General features: G+C 31.6%; 1 protein-coding gene across 1 annotated transcript in view; it reads left to right on the forward strand.

The window, feature by feature from the left end:
- The window catches only part of GCC88 (GRIP and coiled-coil domain containing 88 kDa), a 44,770-nt gene that overhangs the window by 20,743 nt on the left and 5,031 nt on the right, over positions 1-18,996 (forward strand). Inside the window, exons 8-12 of the mRNA XM_075370390.1 lie at positions 86-233; positions 7,711-7,858; positions 10,334-10,466; positions 15,193-15,411; positions 16,212-16,435. Of these exons, the coding sequence (XP_075226505.1) occupies positions 86-233; positions 7,711-7,858; positions 10,334-10,466; positions 15,193-15,411; positions 16,212-16,435 (872 nt within the window). The remainder of the gene's footprint in view (positions 1-85; positions 234-7,710; positions 7,859-10,333; positions 10,467-15,192; positions 15,412-16,211; positions 16,436-18,996) is intronic.

Below are 18,996 nucleotides of genomic sequence, written 5' to 3' on the forward strand. Positions count from 1 at the left end.
GATCTTTCTTTTATTTTTTAAAATTTACTTAATAAAAAGGAGTTCAATGGAAGTATTTATTGAGAATTTCTTTTTTTGTTTTTAGGAAAGATTGATACAGCTGGAAGTTGAGCAGGGTGATGAAAAAATGAAAGGAGATAAAGAAATGGATGTTTTAGTTGAAGAATTGAAACATCTAAAATCACTTATAGAAACAGCCAATAATACATCAGATAAGCCGCTTGATATTTATTGTGAGTTTATAATTGTTTATATTTTGTGATTAATTTAAAACATTTTTCTCCTTCGGAGGATTGTTAGTGAAAGGTGATAAATGTGATTTGGAACTTTGTCTACTTCTTGACAGAGAAGTATGTTAAATATTTTTATCATTTATTTAATGCACATCATTTGATGAGGGTTGCTAATCTAGTTTCTAACTTTCAGAATAACACATTTTTCTCAATTATTTTCTTTTGTAGATCATATTGTTCTCTTACACATTTTTCTCAATTATTTTCTTTTGTAGATCATATTGTACTAAAACTAAGTGATTTTTAGGCATTTTATATTGCTGTGTTTAATTAATAGTAATAATTAGTAACAAAAGATTTGTTTAGGAATTATGTATTATTGTTTTGTGTAAGTAAAAGATCTAAAAAAAATACCTAATTAATTTTAAGACTGTCATTACTTCTGTAATCAATGAAATTTTCTAAGAGTAAAACATTTATCTTCTAAAATGGCTTGAAATAACTAAATAATCATTCATTCAGTAGTTTGAATCAAACATGAAATATTATGCAGTACTTTGTCATTGTTTATTTTTTCTCTTTAATGTATTTTATTATTTTTCATGTGCAATTATTTAAACAGAAGATTATTTGTACTTATTCATTTAAATTACTTGATACATTATAAAGAATAGTTGAAATTAATTAACTCAGATTTCATTATTATCAGTTACTAATTTCATTTTGCTAATGTTATGTGTTGCTTATTTATACAATTAGATTGCCTATTTGTGACTCATGTAAATATTAGCAATCAATACAAGTACGGTATAAGAATACTGGTAGTTGGAATGTTTTGAAATTTAAAAATATTGTTTAGTCTGACTGATAGAATTAATAATGATGTTTGTGTTATTTTTTCCTGTTTTAAAAGCAATTGAGATAAGTTCAGGAATGAGACAACTCATAGGTTGTAGTAACTGCTGTTAATTGTATTCAGCATAAACTATTTTATTAATATTGTTTTTCTTATTTATTAAAATCTTTTTGTTCTATTTGCATATTAAAAACCTATTGATTTGTAAGTGTATATATCTATATTTAACCCCCCTTGTAATTCTTTAAAAACTCTTTCCTGATAATAATTATTGTTAAATGCTTTCTTATCAACCTGCGGATTGCCAACATAGCCAGACTTTGTGATCTATGGGTGTAACTAGCTACAGGTACAATAATTGCATTAACAAGGGATGCAGCTGCCTGCCAGTTTGAATCAAGACAACTGCTCTTAATGTCTGAAGGCTTTTTAAATATTATACGAATCAATTCGAAAGTTAATTTGCCCTAGGTATGCTTTGTCAGTTAAGGTTTCAATTAAAAAATTATATAATATATTGAAAGAATAGATGTTAAATTTATTATAGTGGTCACATTTAAATTTAGTGTACTGATAGTAAAGTAATTAGAGACTTAAGAGAATATTATTAATTTTTATCTTATATTTTAATAATTAAGAAGCTATTTAACTTAAGCTATTTAAGTTTAAATAGCTTATTTACAGTTTTTTAAAGTATATTTTTAAAGCATTCTTTTATACGTAAACTTGGTTTTCAGCTGCAGGCATATCAAATATTGGTTCCATTGACTGTAATATTCAGGTGTATTATAAAATAACTTATTAAATTATTGGAATATTTATTCTCTACTACATAACTACATAGCAGGTGAGGAAGTGATTGATAGATTATACAAACTGGTGGGTAATATTTATGAAAAATGGGAATTTCCGTCAGACTTAAAAAAAAGTGTTATAGTCATGATACCAAAGAAAGCAGGGGCAGATAAATGTGAAGAATACAGAACAATTAGTTTAACTAGTCATGTATCAAAAATCTTAACTAGAATTCTATACAGAAGAATTGAGAGGAGAGTGGAAGAAGTGTTAGGAGAAGACCAATTTGGTTTCAGGAAAAGTATAGGGACAAGGGAAGCAATTTTAGGCCTCAGATTAATAGTAGAAGGAAGATTAAAGAAAAACAAACCAACATACTTGGCGTTTATAGACCTAGAAAAGCCATTCGATAACGTAGACTGGAATAAAATGTTCAGCATTTAAAAAAAATTAGGGTTCAAATACAGAGATAGAAGAACAATTGCTAACATGTACAGGAACCAAACAGCAACAGTAACAATTGAATAACATAAGAAAGAAGCCGTAATAAGAAAGAGAGTCCGACAAGGATGTTCCCTATCTCTGTTACTTTTTAATCTTTACATGGAACTAGCAGTTAATGATGTTAAAGAACAATTTAGATTCGGAGTAACAGTACAAGGTGAAAAGATAAAGATGCTACGATTTGCTGATATAGTAATTCTAGCCGAGAGTAAAAAGGATTTAGAAGAAACAATGAACGGCATAGATGAAGTCCTACGCAAGAACTAAAATAAACAAGAACAAAACAAAAGTAATGAAATGTAGTAGAAATAACAAAGATGGACCACTGAATGTGAAAATAGGAGGAGAAAAGATTATGGAGGTAGAAGAATTTTGTTATTTGGGAAGTAGAATTAATAAAGATGGACGAAGCAGGAGCGATATAAAATTCCGAATAGCACAAGCTAAACGAGCCTTCAGTAAGAAATATAATTTGTTTACATCAAAAATTAATTTAAATGTCAGGAAAAGATTTTTGAAACTGTATGTTTGGAGTGTCGCTTTATATGGAAGTGAACTTGGACAATCACAGTATCTGAGAAGAAAAGATTAGAAGCTTTTGAAAGGCGGTGCTATAGGAGAATGTTAAAAATCAGATGGGTGGATAAAGTGACAAATGAAGAGGTATTGCGGCAAATAGATGAAGAATGAAGCATTTGGAAAAATATAGTTAAAAGAAGAGACAGACTTATAGGCCACATACTAAGGCATCCTGGAATAGTCACTTTAATATTGGAAGGACAGGTAGAAGGAAAAAATTGTGTAGGCAGGCCACGTTTGGAATATGTAAAACAAATTGTTAGGGATGTAGGATGTAGAGGGTATACTGAAATGAAACGACTAGCACTAGATAGGGAATCTTGGAGAGCTGTATCAAACCAGTCAAATGACTGAAGACAAAAAAAAAACTACATAACTTACAAGTAGAATTCATTATTTATGAATTGATTTACACAAGCCAAACATAATCTTAAAAATTATGGGAAATACAGAGTTTCAAAAAGGCTCAGTTAGTAATACTTATGTTTTCTAAAGCTCAAATCAAATCTATAACAATTGTTGGGACTCTTGATGCAGTGTAGTAAACAAATTTAAATGTGGTTGTGAGTGACACCAACCTAGTGAAAATGAAAATAATTGACATTAAGATAAATGAATGCAGTGTTGATTAATTAAGAAACTCTTTATGTTAGTTACTACTTTTTTCTTTCGCTATTTTGCATTTATTACTTCATTATTGCTATGTAATATAAAGAAGTTGTTAATTCTAACAGTTATTGGCAAAAAATTCCATACTCCAGTTAAATTTTTTTGTGGTTGTGTATGTTAAAAAATTTTATTTGAGTTACCATTTATTTTACTATAACCTCTTATCTAGAGTGTTCAGAAAGCAACAGAACTTGTGGGAAAATATTAAATAGCAATATTTGTTGAAAGTGGCCTCCATTATGCGATTCACATAATTGAACATGACATTGCATGTTCCTAAACACTTGTAATTTTTGTTGAGGAATTGCAGCGACACATCATTCTGTAATTCGGGAATGGTGTGAGGATGAGTTTTGTAAGCTGCATCCTGTAGGTATCCCCACAAGAAAAAGTCAAGATGGGATAAATCAGGAGACTGAGGGGGCCACAACCCCTTTAAAATTACTTGTCCATAAAAACACTGATCTGAGAAAGTGTTGGCTGTATGAGCCATAGCATTGTCCTGCTAAAATCATGTGTACTCTAGCCAGTCTGCAGGTATAGTGATAAAAGATTGTTGTACCATTTGTATGTAGTGCTCACTGTTCACTGTGCCATGAAAGAATATCATGAAGATATTCTATGTGAAATTGAACACCAAACACCCACTTTTTGTCCATGCAGAGGAGACTTGTGTAGCTGATGTGGATTTTCTGTACACCAAATGCATGAATTCTGTGCATTCACACATCCATCAAGGTGGAACCATGCCTCGTCAGAACAAAACCAATCATCAAGTTTTTCCCAATCTCGCGTTGATGACAGGAACCACTGACAGAAAGCTACACATTTTCTGGTGTCTGCAGGTAACAACATGAATACGGATGCAGTACGGATGCATCTTTTAAACACTTGCACAATGCCATGTGGGCACTACCAATGGAGAGACCAGATTGGCTAGATAAGTGTTGCCCAAACTTCTTGGGATTAACAGAATATGCAGTTTGCATTTCGATTAACTTTTCTGGTGTTAGCACTTTCGGTTGACCACATTTGGCTGCATTTGCCACATTCCCTGTCACTTAGAACTTTTCATACAGTCGCTTAATGGAGGACTTATTTGGTGCACCCATACCATACATTTCTGTGAAGGCATTCTGAGTCTGGCCATAAGTGGCACTTCTAATGTATTGGGAGACAATTAATATTCTCTGTTGCAATGTGTAACCCATTTTCCTTAATTAAACGAGCAAAAAAAGAAGGAAACATTCTTCTGTAAGGTTGTCACGTTTTGAACACCCTGTATCTCTTGCTGAGATTCTGGAGTGATTGATTTTTTCAGAGTTAAGTAGATTCCATGCCTAACATCTACCAAGTGGATTGGAATTTTTTGTTTTTCTTTTCTTACCATTAGCCAGTTTAGATGTGGATTACAGAAACTGGACCCTTATACTCTTCTTTACCTTCAAGGAATAGAATGTAGTGGCTTTCTTAAAAGATAGCATTTCTTAAAGATTTTTATGATAGTTTCTCAATCATATGATACATAAAAAAATTTCTTTTGTTAACTAATTGTTCTATAATATCTGTATTTAATAATTCTCTTTATGTATTCTAATGATTATGTCAAAAATCAAAACTCTGATGATTAGTGATTAAAAAAAATCAAGATGCTGATTTGATTTTTATCCTTTATCATTGGTTTTTAAGTCCTTTACCATATCATTGTTGGTGGTTTTTTATAGTAATTTAAAACATATCCCTGTTGTGTATTTTATTATGTAATCTGTTTTTTACTTCTTTAAACCATAACATGAGTAAATGGTGGTATATCTTTGTTCAGCTGATAACTACTAACATAATCAGAAGTGTTTTTCTTTTCTTTTTTTTCTTCATTTATGACCGATAGAATCACTTTAGTCAGTCCATTATACAAGTTCTTCAAAGGGACTGTTCAGGTCTTCCACTGTCTGTGGCCCTCCCAGTACGTGTTCATATGTTCCAATCTCCGTGTTCTTTTTGATGTTGAAAATGTTCGTTTTGTGAGTTTCTTTCTTCTGAGTGTGAAGCAACTGTTTTTGCCCTTGATTTTTTCATTTAATTTTATTTCATCTGTGATGTTTTCCGGTGTAAGGCCAATTTCCTTCAGATCCTTTCTTACTTCTCTGATCCATCTGTCTTTGTATTTTTCAAGTCGAGATTGTACTGTACCAGCTGTTTCAGAAGTGTTGAATCTTGCATCCTCATGATGTGTCCAAAGAATCCTAATGTCCTTCTTATGCATGGCATCAGTGATGGGTTTAACTTTTTGTACACAACTTTGTTGGGCACGAACCACCACTGCCTATCTTTCTGGTACTTTGATTTACTGGAGTCTATATATCTTTGTTCATTCAGGTGGAAGAATGTTTTTGTTGAATATGTGGCTTCCTGTTTTATAACAGTGTTGTAGTGCATTTATTGTGGCTTATTTTTTCATTTATAGACATTTTTTACTGTAGGTGTACCAGCTGAGTTTCACTAAGGGAACTAGGTTTAAATTTCATTGTTGCGATCAACATGTTTGGTGCTATGTTGTGTTGTTTTGTTGTTTTACCTCAAATTACGAGATATTCATGAAATTGGCTCATATTAAGTAGAACTAGGCACATGGTTCGCGCTTCCGCGAACCAGAGGGTGACGTTGTAGGACATTCAAGATGTCCGGACGAGGGCTACAGCGAAGGCAATAAGCTGAGTTATTAAATCACCGATGCAAATGTCTACTGAGGCATTTACATCGGTGGCATCCCAACGAGGCCAGGCTTATTACTGTGAGATGTAAAAAGTTAGAGGGCAATAGACAACTCCCGTTAAAGCCCTACAGGTTAAGGGGGGTTGTGGCGACTGGAACGTCACTAGGTGGGTGTCTTCCCCTACGGGGTTGGGATGTAGGTGTACCAGGTGTGTTGGCGTGATGAGGGCAGATTTTTAAGAGCAGACGACACTGTCGGCGGGATGGCGACTGCACTGCCGAGGGCATGGGACACCTAGCAGCTGTGAGGTCTGGATGATCTCTGATGTGAATACCTACCAAAGCATTCACATCGGTGGCATCCCAACTGAGGCCTGGCTTATTACTGTGAGGTGTAATGTATTGATGGTCAGTAAGACAACTCCTGTTAAAGCCCATCAGGACAAGGAATGGGGGGGGGGGGTGGCGACCAGAACATCACAAGGTGAGTGTCTTCCCCTTTGGGGGTTGGGATGTAGGTATACCAGTTTCTCCCGTTAGCCCAACAGGGGGAGGGGTGGTGTGACGACCGGAACGTCACTAGGTGGGTGTCTTCCCCTACGGGGTTGGGATGTAGGTATACCAGTGGGCATGGGATACCATGCAGCGGCATCTCGACGATGGTTTATGAGGTGAATGTTACCAGGACTCTACGATGGAGCCGAGTGGGAGTAGGAGGTCTGCCCACCTCTCCCTAGTGTACCAGACCAGAGCCCATAATTTAACCTAAGACTGGGGTTTGAACTAAAGTTGAGTTCACTAAGGGAAGTAGGACTAAATTTTGTTGTGCGATCAACATCTTTGGTGGTATGTTGTGTTAATTTGCCTCGACTTGTGAGTCATTCACAAAATTGGCTCATAATAAGTAGAAGTAGGCATGGGGTTTGCGCTTTCACGAGCTCAGTTAGCTAGTTCAGAGGGATATGATGTAGGACATTCAAGATGTCCGGACGAGGCCTACAGCGAAGGCAAAAGCTGAGTTAAATCACCGAGGCATTTACATCGGTGGCATCCCAATGAGCCCAGGCTTATTATTATGAGATGTAAAAAGTCAGAGAGTGGTAGATAACTCCTGTTAAAGCCCAACAGGGCTATGAACGGGGGGGGGGGGGCGACCGGAACATCACTAGGTGGGTCTCTTCCCCTACGGGGTTGGGATGTAGGTGTATCAGGTTAATTTTTGTGCTTTTGCTAGTTTGTTCTTGTTTAGATTTCTTTCTTTTCTTTTATAATTATTGATAGATTTTTTTGGTTTTTCTTTTGATGTATTCTCGGAGTTAGCATATTTGTTTCAATAAATTTACTTTTTTTATTTTTTCACAGCTATTTTATTAGATGAGAATGAAAGTGTTGGTTTAAATTACGCCACATCTGATCATGCCTTATGTAATGAAGAGTATCAGTTACTAAAGGATGAATTTGAAGCGTATAAGAAACAAGTGCAGTCAACACAACGATCTTATAGTCCTAAGTAATTTAACACACCACTTTTTTATATTATTTATTTATTTTTTTAAATTTACAGTGTAAAATCTGTCAAAAAAATTTAGTTACTTTTTTATTAATAACTTTTTGGTTTTCTTTCTGTTAATTCTGAGAACATTTACATCATAATGTTAATTTAAATAAATGTTAGCAGTACATTTGACTTTGCCTAGTTTTTCCAAAGTAAGGATTTATCAAATCTCTTTGAGTTATCAAACTTTTTTCTATAAGGTACCAAACTCTTCTTAATTCTGTGAGCGATACAAAGCATTTCTGGTTTGAAGAAAATTAAAAAAATTTAAATCGCATAGAAAAAATTAAAACCAAATCTACTTGTATATTGTGTACTACAGCAAAGGCTTCATTTGTTCTACGTGTAGGCATTGAAATGTCAAGATGAATTGTGGAGCATTCAGTCAGTTGTAACATTTTTAAAAATATCCATTTTTTGAAAATTTAATTTCCCATCATCATTTTATTAAATGAATTAAAACAAGTAACTTGGATAGGATGCAGACTTTCACCATTGTTTTTCTTGTCAAATTTTAAATTGAAATCATGTGTCATATTCCATCTTCCTATCTAAAAAAATTAAGTTTGATTCAATATGGTGGACAAAAAATTAAAAACCCACCATAATCAAATTTTTTCAACTATGTAGAATCCCATTCTGTCTCTAAATATCTCTCAGATATACAGTGTAAAGCTATTTCCATACTTAAATATCATCCGGTATATATATTTATTCTGTACTAATGTTGATCAGAAAAATACAATTTGTATAGTGCAGAGGATATATATATATATTTTAATTTTGTTAAATTATCTAGTACAGAATATTAAAATAAGACATGACATCTCGCCTTAATTTTTAATGGAAGTACTTCCACAGGACCGTACATCATCAGTTGTGATAGAGATAATTATTATCTCAGTTATGATTATTTCAATAATCATATTTGAAATAACTAACCATTATGATTTTTAAGATTAAAAGTCACCATGATTACTTAAACATGACTGATTGAAGTATTGATTGAATTATTTCAATCATGACTGAGGATGTGGATCCTGCAAAAGTACTTTAATGAAAAATTAAGGTAAGCTATCTCTTATCTCAATATTCTGTGCTAGGTGGTTTATTTAACAGAATTAATAGTATGAATCTTAAAAATGATTAATTTCAGTAAAATATACATACATATATATATATATATGGTTTTTTCATTACAGTCAAGCATATGTATCATAAATTTTGGATAGTTGTCAGAGTTTATTGATGTCCTACAAATTTAAGGTAGAGGTTAGAAAAATTGTAGATAATGAAGTTAATTTTTGTTTGAAGTTAATTTCATTGGTTACTTTACTACTCCAGTTGTTGAAGTGATTGATCCTGCTACAGTTAACTATATTTTTCCCGCTATTCTATGAATAAATTTTTTTATGTTTCTGAGAATCAAAATTTAAACTGCAGTCATACGTACAACCTTTTATAGTGAATACAGATGAAAGTGAAAGTCAATAGTTCTCGTGATAGTAAAGAATTCTAATTGTAATTAATCTTATATAGGAGTTTTAATGTCATATGACAGAGAAATTTCTATTTTTTGAAGTAATTATTTTTGTGCCAAAATGTTTATTTCCTATCAGTCGTATTTTGTCAAAATGTTTATTTCCTATCAGAGGTGAGTGTCCAAATTTTTTTATCATTCATATAGCTTGTGTTTAATTTTTTTTTTTAATTTCCTATTTTTAAAAAAAACTAATATTTTTTTGAGCTTTGTAGGCCGACAAAACTACAAAATAAAAAGTATGAAATTTTACAAAAAAATACATCAATAAATAAAGTGTTAAAAAACCTGACTAAAAGTAATATAATTATTATTAAATTTATTATAAAAAAGATTATGAATACTTCAGAGGTATGAAGTTTGTACTATAATAAATGTAAAATTAATTAAATTAATTAATTAAAGCATTAATTTGTACTATATTTTATTAATGTAAAACATAAAATGATTCTATACAAAATAATTTATATAGTAGCTCAAATAAATAAATAATAACAAAAATAAATGAATATGGTACAGAAAACAAAAATAAATGAATTTGGTACAGTAAACAATAATAAAAAATATCATTTCAAAATCTTATAGCAACCAGTAGCATGTTCCATATGTTGGGTTATAGGATTGGTGTAGAGGAAGCTTGTAGGGAGGACATGCACTTTCTTTATTAAAATACGTGTGTTACACTTATGACATTGTAAAAAATGAAAAAAATTGTTAACTTGAGTACAAGAAACAGTTTGCATGGTTGATTTATCAACTGTTTATGTTGAGATTTTAACTGGTTTGTCATGAGATTAACATGCAAACTATATTGTTTTTACTTAATTTTAATAGGAATTTTATTTATTTTTTATATTTATTCTTTAATTACTCTTAATATTTAATTTCAGGATTGATCAGTCTTCTGAAGTAGAACCACTCAAATTGCAAGTGAAGAATTTAAAAGAGAATATACGTGTTCTTAAAAATCAACTTGAAGCTACTGAAGAAAGTCAAAAAGAAAAACTTGAAGAACATCAAAAAGTAATATGAAAATTTTTTAATTAATTATGTACAGTAGACTTGTGATTATCTGAGGTAATTGGGATCAAGACCACCTGAGATATGGAAAAACCCAGATAATATGAAGGTTAAGTGCTATTGGGATAAAAATAACAACAAAACTAGTTAAAAATGTACAGAATTAGTTTATTGTAAGAAAACACATTACAAACCTGTAAGCATGTAGAAACATGAGATTATTTTTTTAAAAAGACTTATTGATTTTTGAGTCAACCTCTGTGCTCTCATAGATGATGCAATGTTACGCCAAAGCTGTAGAGACAGCATATCATGTCGCGTGCACTCTTCCTGTTGTGCTATGTAAGCAAGAGAGGTTTTAATCACTTTCAGCTCATTGGTGTGTAATATTTCTGGGATTATGTCTTCCATATCGTTGTCCTCTTCACTATTTTTAGCATTGTTGATCATATCAATAATTGCCTCATTGGTGATCTCAGTCTGTACATCTTCATTGTACCAGTCACGAATATCTTCGCTACTGATTTGATCTTCAGCAGTTAGCTCATTGGCTAGTTGCACTAGTTCACTTACATTGTCCTGTTTTGACACTTTTTTGGGGGTTCTTATAAGCCAAATAAATTCTTCCAAGATTTTTGCGTAGTGGTTTCGAGGTAGTGTTTTCACCTCATCCATGCTTAACCAATCCAGTATGTTTTATCTTTTAATGCGACTTTCTGTAGGGTCTCCCTAACAATCATCCCTTCACCTAATCTTGCTATCAACATCTGGAGAAACCTTCACCAGTAATTTTTCTTCATCGTTACTAGAACCATTTGGTCTAAAGGTTGTGTAATTGGTGTTTACATTAGGGGGTAGAAATATGGCTTTAATATCACCACTATACAGTTTGTTGGCATCTTGGTGAGATGGAACATTATCCAATAATAAAATAACTTTCCTGGGAAGCTTATTTTTTTATAAAAATGTTTCAGTGATGAGAACAAACGCATTAAAAAACCAGTCACTAAAAATTGGTCTTTCCGTCCACGCATTTCTTTGGTTGAGGTACATTGTTGGCAGACAGTTGAGTGATATTTTTAAAGACTCTTGGGTTTTTAGATCCTTAGTTTCAAAGAAACATTGCATTGTAATAAAGTAGCATTTCAAAGTTAAGACCAGTCTCATCATAGTTAAAACTTTGATTTAATGTTAATTCTTTCTTGAAAACAATTTCTTCCACTTTAGACTGAAATTTCGCAACTGCAGATGAGTCGGCTGACAGTTTCTCCCCACTAATATCCAACTGCCTTATACCATATTTCTTCTTCCACCTGTCAAGCCACCCATCACTTGCAGTGGATATTTCCTCGTCGTCTTTAAACATATTGTGGAACTCAAGCACCTTAGCTTGAAGCATTGGTCCACTCACAGGACTGCCCATTCCTCGCAGCTTGAAAACCACAGAAAAAGTGCTTCAAAGATCTGCTTGTAGTTGCCCTTCTTCAGTTGAGTTTTTTGACTCAAACCACTGCCTCCACTCGCACTTCATTTACAAATTTTTCAATTTCTTTCCGGTTTATGTCTCCATTACCCAACAGTCAATTCCCCAACTTCCAAATTGGCAGCGACCTTTTTAATTGACTTGTCATTGTCCAACCGTTTTATCACATTAAATTTCATTTCAAGAGAAACTACAACTCTTTTCATTTTCCATTCGTAGTGCAACAAAAAATTCAGTAAAAGCACAAACTTCCACACACTAACATAATCAAGTTTAGCATGAATGCAGAGATAACTGAGACTGACAGGTGACTGTAACATTGTGAAGATTGACAGGTGAACCTGATGATTTCTGAACTTGGCAGGAGAGGAAACCTTGCTTGTCAAGTGTATAAACATCGCTTCTCGTTGTGATTGTCCTGCTTTATTTTTATGTTTTATCTTCCTGAGACTAGTTCGGTTTACTCAGGGACTCAGTTGATCAGGACTCGGGTAATCACTAGTCTACTGTAATTATTATTTGTAGTGAGGATGAATATTTCTAAAAGAGCTTCTATTTCTTAAGTAAAAATTTTTTGTCTACTCTAAACTTGTTACAATTTCTAAATTAGTGACTTAAGAGAATCCAGTATGATGGCATAAATCTGTACAGATTCAATTATGTAAAGACAAAACTATCTATGGCAATCTTAGGCACTATTGAGCAGAGCAGAAAAATTCCTTCAGTGTTTTAAAAGGATTTAAACAATGAATGGGTTTATCTTCTTGAATGAATGCTGAAGGTATATAGTAATTACATGACCTCATTTATTTCCTTTTTAAAACCCCTTAATTATATGATTTTGAATAAGAAGCACAAGATATTATCTCCCTATTAGAGGAAAGGTAATAATTTTCCATGGTGATCAGCCACAGGTTATTACATGATTAATTATATATAAATAAATAAAAGACTTATTGTGAGGAAAACATTTATTACACACCAATGAAATTTTGTTATCTAATTTCCGGGATCTAGCAGCAGATCATCACCAGATTTTGTTAGGGTTCATCCTGTAACCCTCACGTTATTTAATCTAGGGAACGACCATTTTTTTTAGTTTCAAAGTAAGCAATGAAGAAAATTAATGTTGTGCAACAGTTTAAGGTCTCTGCTCTTCAGGCTCACTATTTCTCTTAGTCCTCTCAAATAAAAACTATACAATAACATTGTAATATTCAGACTATATTATATTGTAGAAAATCAAAACATTTTCTGTTTTGTAAAACAAGTAAGAAAAGAAGTGATAGCACCAAGTATCAAAAGAAAACGTTCTGCATTTTAGCCCCTCAAATTGACTACCATTAATTAAATAAAAACATGTGATAAGTTGAACTATTCTTTTTCAAAATGTTTTCCATCTTTAAAAAAAATCCAAATAAAAAACTTAAACTGTGTTCAAGACTTTTAAGGTTCTGTTAATTAAAAATATTGAAACATTAGGGTTATTCAGTGTGTTCCTTCATTGGTCTTCCTATTAGAGGCCAGCAAATCCTTGATATCAAAATTCTGATTTCCATTGCCCTGTTAAAAGAACACAGAGTATGTAGATATCCTAGTTCATAGTTCATTAGCCCTCTCTATTAAGAAAAATTGAATTCCATGATATTTAATGGTTGGTTGGTTTACTTAAACAGATATCATTGTTCATGTTTTCAAGATCATAATTTTTTGAGTATTTGCAAAAAATCTAAAAAGGTTGGGGTCCTCTTGGTCCTCTCCAAGCCTGTTTCAGTTATAAAAATCTTATGGGCTCAATTTAAAAAAAAAGTAATATAAGAACATAAATAATTACTAAAATCTCACTGTGACTTAATACAAACAAGTTGTTCCATTTGTACCATTTCTATTAGTTAATTTATTACTTATAACATAAAAAATAGCTGTATTTATTTTACTAAAACTAGGATGGGGAGTTAAATGTTAACCATCGTAGAAATATACTTATCTTTAAACATAAAATACTTATGAAAGAACTTTCCCCCTTTTATTTATATAATTTAATGATTTACAATTTGTGCAAAAAGCATTCAAAATTTATAATAACACTGGTAAATGCTAACTTTGAATGGGGAATGCCTTCTCTTGATTTGCTTTTTTTTAATTGAGGGTTGGCTCAGAATTCATATTACAAAGAATAAAGTGAAAAATATTGTACAATATAAATTTTGAAATTGCTTATGTGTGAAACATGTCTCTTAATTCTGGCCAAATTACTCCTATCAAATTATATAAAAATGAATTTAAAATATTGTTTAATATTATACATTATTTGTATCTATTTGGCGTAATGTAGTTTATTGTAAGAGTGATTATTATGTGAGTATTAAAGCAACTCTAATTGAACAATAATAGCCCAATTCCTGCATGTGTAATTCCCACACAGATATTCATCAGATTACGCAGTAATTGGTCATCGGTTGTTTTCCTAAAATCAAACAACAAAGAGAATCCCGAATACATCAAGTTAACAACCTATATGGTATAAAATGCTACTATATGTGTTTTGTGGAAATTCACATAATACATTTCCATAAGTAATTGTAGATATATTAAAAATTCTGATTTTAAAGAGTTGGTTTTTTTTGTTGTAAAGATTAAATAATAGTTCACCCACTTCTGTGGAGTAATGGTAGAATCTCAGTTTTTCATCAGAAGATCTTGAGTTCAAACCCCGGTTAGGTACAGCATTTTTCATATGCTACAATATTTCTGTTCAGTGTTCCAATGCAGAATCTTTGAACTTTTACAGTGGATTAATCGTTAAAAAAAAAAACAAATATTTTTTGACTATTTCAGAAATTAAAGACATTATTACAGAATCAACTTTATTTTTCTTCAAAATGCATGTTTTGAACAGAGTGGAATTATTTTTAGCTTTGTTTTGAATAATACTGTTTCAGTAGTTATTTGGAACAAAGAACCAAACTATAATTTTGCTGACGTTAGTCCAGGAATTGGTCTCTTTATTTTCCATCTTCTTTGGCAAAGGGAAAAATTCCTTATAAGCATAATTTTTCACATAGTAGTTTTTGTTTGTTAAAACATTTTAGTGTATTTCTCCAGTTTGACCAATACAATTCTATAGAATGATTAGGTTGTAATCATTGAAATCAATTTTTAATACTGTACGTTAGTAGTTTTATCATCAAGATTTTTGATTGTAATATAAAAAGATGTGGTCATGCATGATTTTTCTTTTTTCAGTCTATTAAAAATGAAAGAATTCATTGGCAAGAGAAACTGGCTGCATGTGAACAGGATCATCGTGGGCGAATTGCTGATTTGGAATTGCAGCTAAATAAACAACGAGAACGTGCTCTTGCATTAGTCAATGAAAAAGATGAAGAAATAACTGCATTAAAAACGAGCTTTCATTCACTTTTGCCATCAACAATATCTCGATTGTCTCAGTCATCAGATAAGGTAATAATAACTTTTAATTTCCTGTTCAGTTCCATGTATTTTGTATAGTATTCTATTCTTACTGTATGGTATTCTATTGATATATATGGTTTTTTCTTCAAATGCACTGACTGCTTCAGTAATGGGTCAATAAATGGTGATAACGTGACTGTGTACTCTCAGTCATAATTTATAATTCCTATTTAGTAAATTGGCTTATTATTTATCTCTTTTTAATGAAATTTCTCATAAAATCTATTTTTTATGTCCTTTATGGTCTCTTTTTCAGAGTACCTGCAACAATTTTTGGTTAAGTGAAGTTGTTCTATAGTATTTTGTGTTTGGGTGACAAACCTTTCTGGATGCGTATTCATTAAAATACAAAAGAAATCCTCTATTCAGTTATCTTTTATTATATTCCAAAAAAATATTATGCATAGTTAATCTACAGAATTGAATTTTAAGTATGAGTAAATTACAAATAATATGATTTGCAAATTGTTTTAGTAAGTTAGTGTTTCTTCCTTTAAAGGTATAAAAAATCAATTATAGCTTAGGCAAATCAGTTCCAATAGTATCTAGATTTTTTTTTTATATATGTGTAAATCTGAATGATTGCTCATTACAGGAGTAGGGAAAAATTGATTTGTAATTTTCAAAATCAGGTAATTGTTTTTTAACGTACTGTTAGTTGCAATATTTTTCTTTGTTTTTCGGGCTATAATAATGTTCTTTATTGGTCTATATAAATTTAAAAAAAAAATAAATAAATAACCATGAAAATTCTGTAAGTTTTGTATAATTAATTTATTCTCATGTAGGATACTGAACCAATAAACAGCAACTGTGTGGGATTGGATGTTGTGGAAAGCCGGCCTATGCTACATTATGTTCAGGAACTAGCTAGATTACAAGTTGATATAAAAAAGTTGAGGAAACAAAATCATTTATTAGAAACAGCTCTTAGAGATTCACAGTTATCGGCTGCTGAAGAAAAGGAGTACCTGAATTTGAAGATTAATAAATTAACAGAGGAAGTGGCAAGGTAATTTTTTTCATCATATTTTAATAAAATTGTATTATACCTAATTTTAATTTTGTTGAACGCATATCTTCTAAATTGAATTTGTTAGATTGATAAATAATCATTCCTTATTTTAGTTTTAACGGTATGGTATTAGTTGCTCATTTTCATCTTCTGATTACTAGTTTTTGCAGAGTTATATAATTATCAATAAATCTGGGCCTGTTGAACTATGATGAACACTGTCACTTCATTAACAGCTAACCATATCCACTGACCAAACAAAACTGCACAGTTATTATCATACATGATTCTAAAAGCTTGCTGCTTATGGTCTAGGACTTTTAACCAACCATCATGGTTAAAAGAGAATTATATTTAGTTTAAAAAAAATTTTTCATTAAATCTATTTTATAAAAGTTTGTGCTGAATCATGAATCATAAAGACACAAAATCTTGTTAAAAAAATTCCATCAGGACAAAATCTTATTATACGTGGAATTTCATGAACTGCTATACTTTATTGGGATATTCCTGTCTTTGAAATATTGAAAAAGGTTCACATTAACATGGGTCTGAAAAAGTTTAGTTTTCGAGTTGACTAGTGAAAGATCTCACGTACATTTCTGCTCTAAAAATCAAATAACACTACTAAAAAACTCTATTATTGAGTAAAGCTATTAGTTTTATTTGCAGTCTTACATGAGATTTTTTTTTAACCTCCGAGACCACCGTCAGGTATTGCTTCTGGATGAAAGCCCGAGACACTACCACTCACACATACGTGAAAAATTGAAAAAAAAGTTGGTCTCGGAATAATAATATCCAGTAGTTTCTGACAAAGGCAAAGTTAGTAGAGAATTTAATTGTGAGAAAATTGATGTAATTAATTTGTTGATTTCAATAAAATAAAAAATAGATTCTGCAAGTCTTGTATTACAAATAGATTAAAAGGCGCCCTACTTCTCATAAAATAATTATATAACTAAACAAAATTATTATTTAATATTCAATTTAATTAATTTACATTGATAATAATGCTCACTCCAATTTCAGTGCAGCAATTTATAAGGCGATTGTCTTCCTCCCCACTATGCTTGGACAGCAAGTATGATTCTTTATAAGTATTCATCTTCATTGACGGATGAGCTTACGTTATTCCATATGTTTGGAAACGTTTCATTGAGATGCTGAATTAGGTAATGATCAAATTGAGTTGGCACTCTCATCTCGAAAGAATTCATATTATGGAGGACAGCCTTTAAAAAATCAAAGAAGCTCATTTTGAAAAAACTAACCATCCCCTAAGGAAATGAGGTCCAACCAGATTACATTGCATCAGATATTAATTGAAAGATGATGTTGAAAGTTTGATTCAGATGTTGCATAAGGATTGGTATCATTCCAGATACAATTGATTTTTGTGTTTATAACAGCTATATGTCATTTTTAAATGTTTATAGTCATTGGCAGCAATTTATTCTCTAATCGTGATCGTGCTCTTCAAGTCTATATACACAAAGTAGATGATATAAAACGAATAAAGACCTTCATGATGTAATGTTCTCTATATGCTGACATGTGAAGTTTGCAAATGTGCTGAGAATGACCACATACTTGTTGAAGGACTTCATTGTATCAAAGCCAATATCCATTCATGAATATTACTTCACAATAACTTTAGAACAGGAAGTAAAACACATAGATTACTGTACCCTAATAGATGTGACAATGAAAGTGAACTGTTATAAAGAATCATGTTTTACTGGACAAGCGTATTGGGAATGGCAGTCCCCTCCTTAAAATGTCACACTGAAATGGGCATTATTATCAACGTAAGTTAATTAAATTGAATATTAATGAATAATTTGTTATACAATTATTTTGAGAGAGGTAGGACTGCCTTTTAACTTTACATTTTATTACAAAACTTCCAAAAATAATTTTGGCATAATTATAGCCAATGTGCACATGTCAAAATCATCTGTTAAAAGCAACTTGTAGAATCATCACTAATTCTTATATCATTAGAAGATCTTAGAAGGTCAGCTAGCAGTTTTCCTTGATGAAACTGCACATTTTATCACATCCAGATTTTAGCTTGCTGACATACCTACTCGTAAGCTGGTTAGTAAACTCTAGTTTGACTACTGTAAACTGATTAACATTCTTTAATTTGTGTAACCCCTGAGAATTGTTGCTGAAAGTCCACTGAATCTAACAAATTGTTTCACTTTGACAAAAATTGATAAAGTAGTGTTGTTCAATGTGTTCTGTCTGCATACAAAAAAATGCAACAAGTACATGTTACACAAGCATACGCACACACATACACACACGAACTGGTGGTGAATGACTACTCGATTCTGAAAGTCTATGAAAAACCATACATGCATACTAGATAGTATACTGCTGTAGCACTATAAGTTGTGCTGCTCAAATCCAATTAATTTTTGAGAGAAAAAATAAGGTGAGATATTTTTTGAACAGACTTTACAGTTATTTTACCTTTATCTAGATGCAATTAACTGTTTACAGACTCTTTTACAAATATTAAATTAAGAAATGTTACAAATTAATCT

Source organism: Lycorma delicatula, chromosome 7, assembly GCF_047948215.1.
Source record: "Lycorma delicatula isolate Av1 chromosome 7, ASM4794821v1, whole genome shotgun sequence".
NCBI classification, from domain to species: Eukaryota; Metazoa; Arthropoda; class Insecta; order Hemiptera; family Fulgoridae; genus Lycorma; species Lycorma delicatula.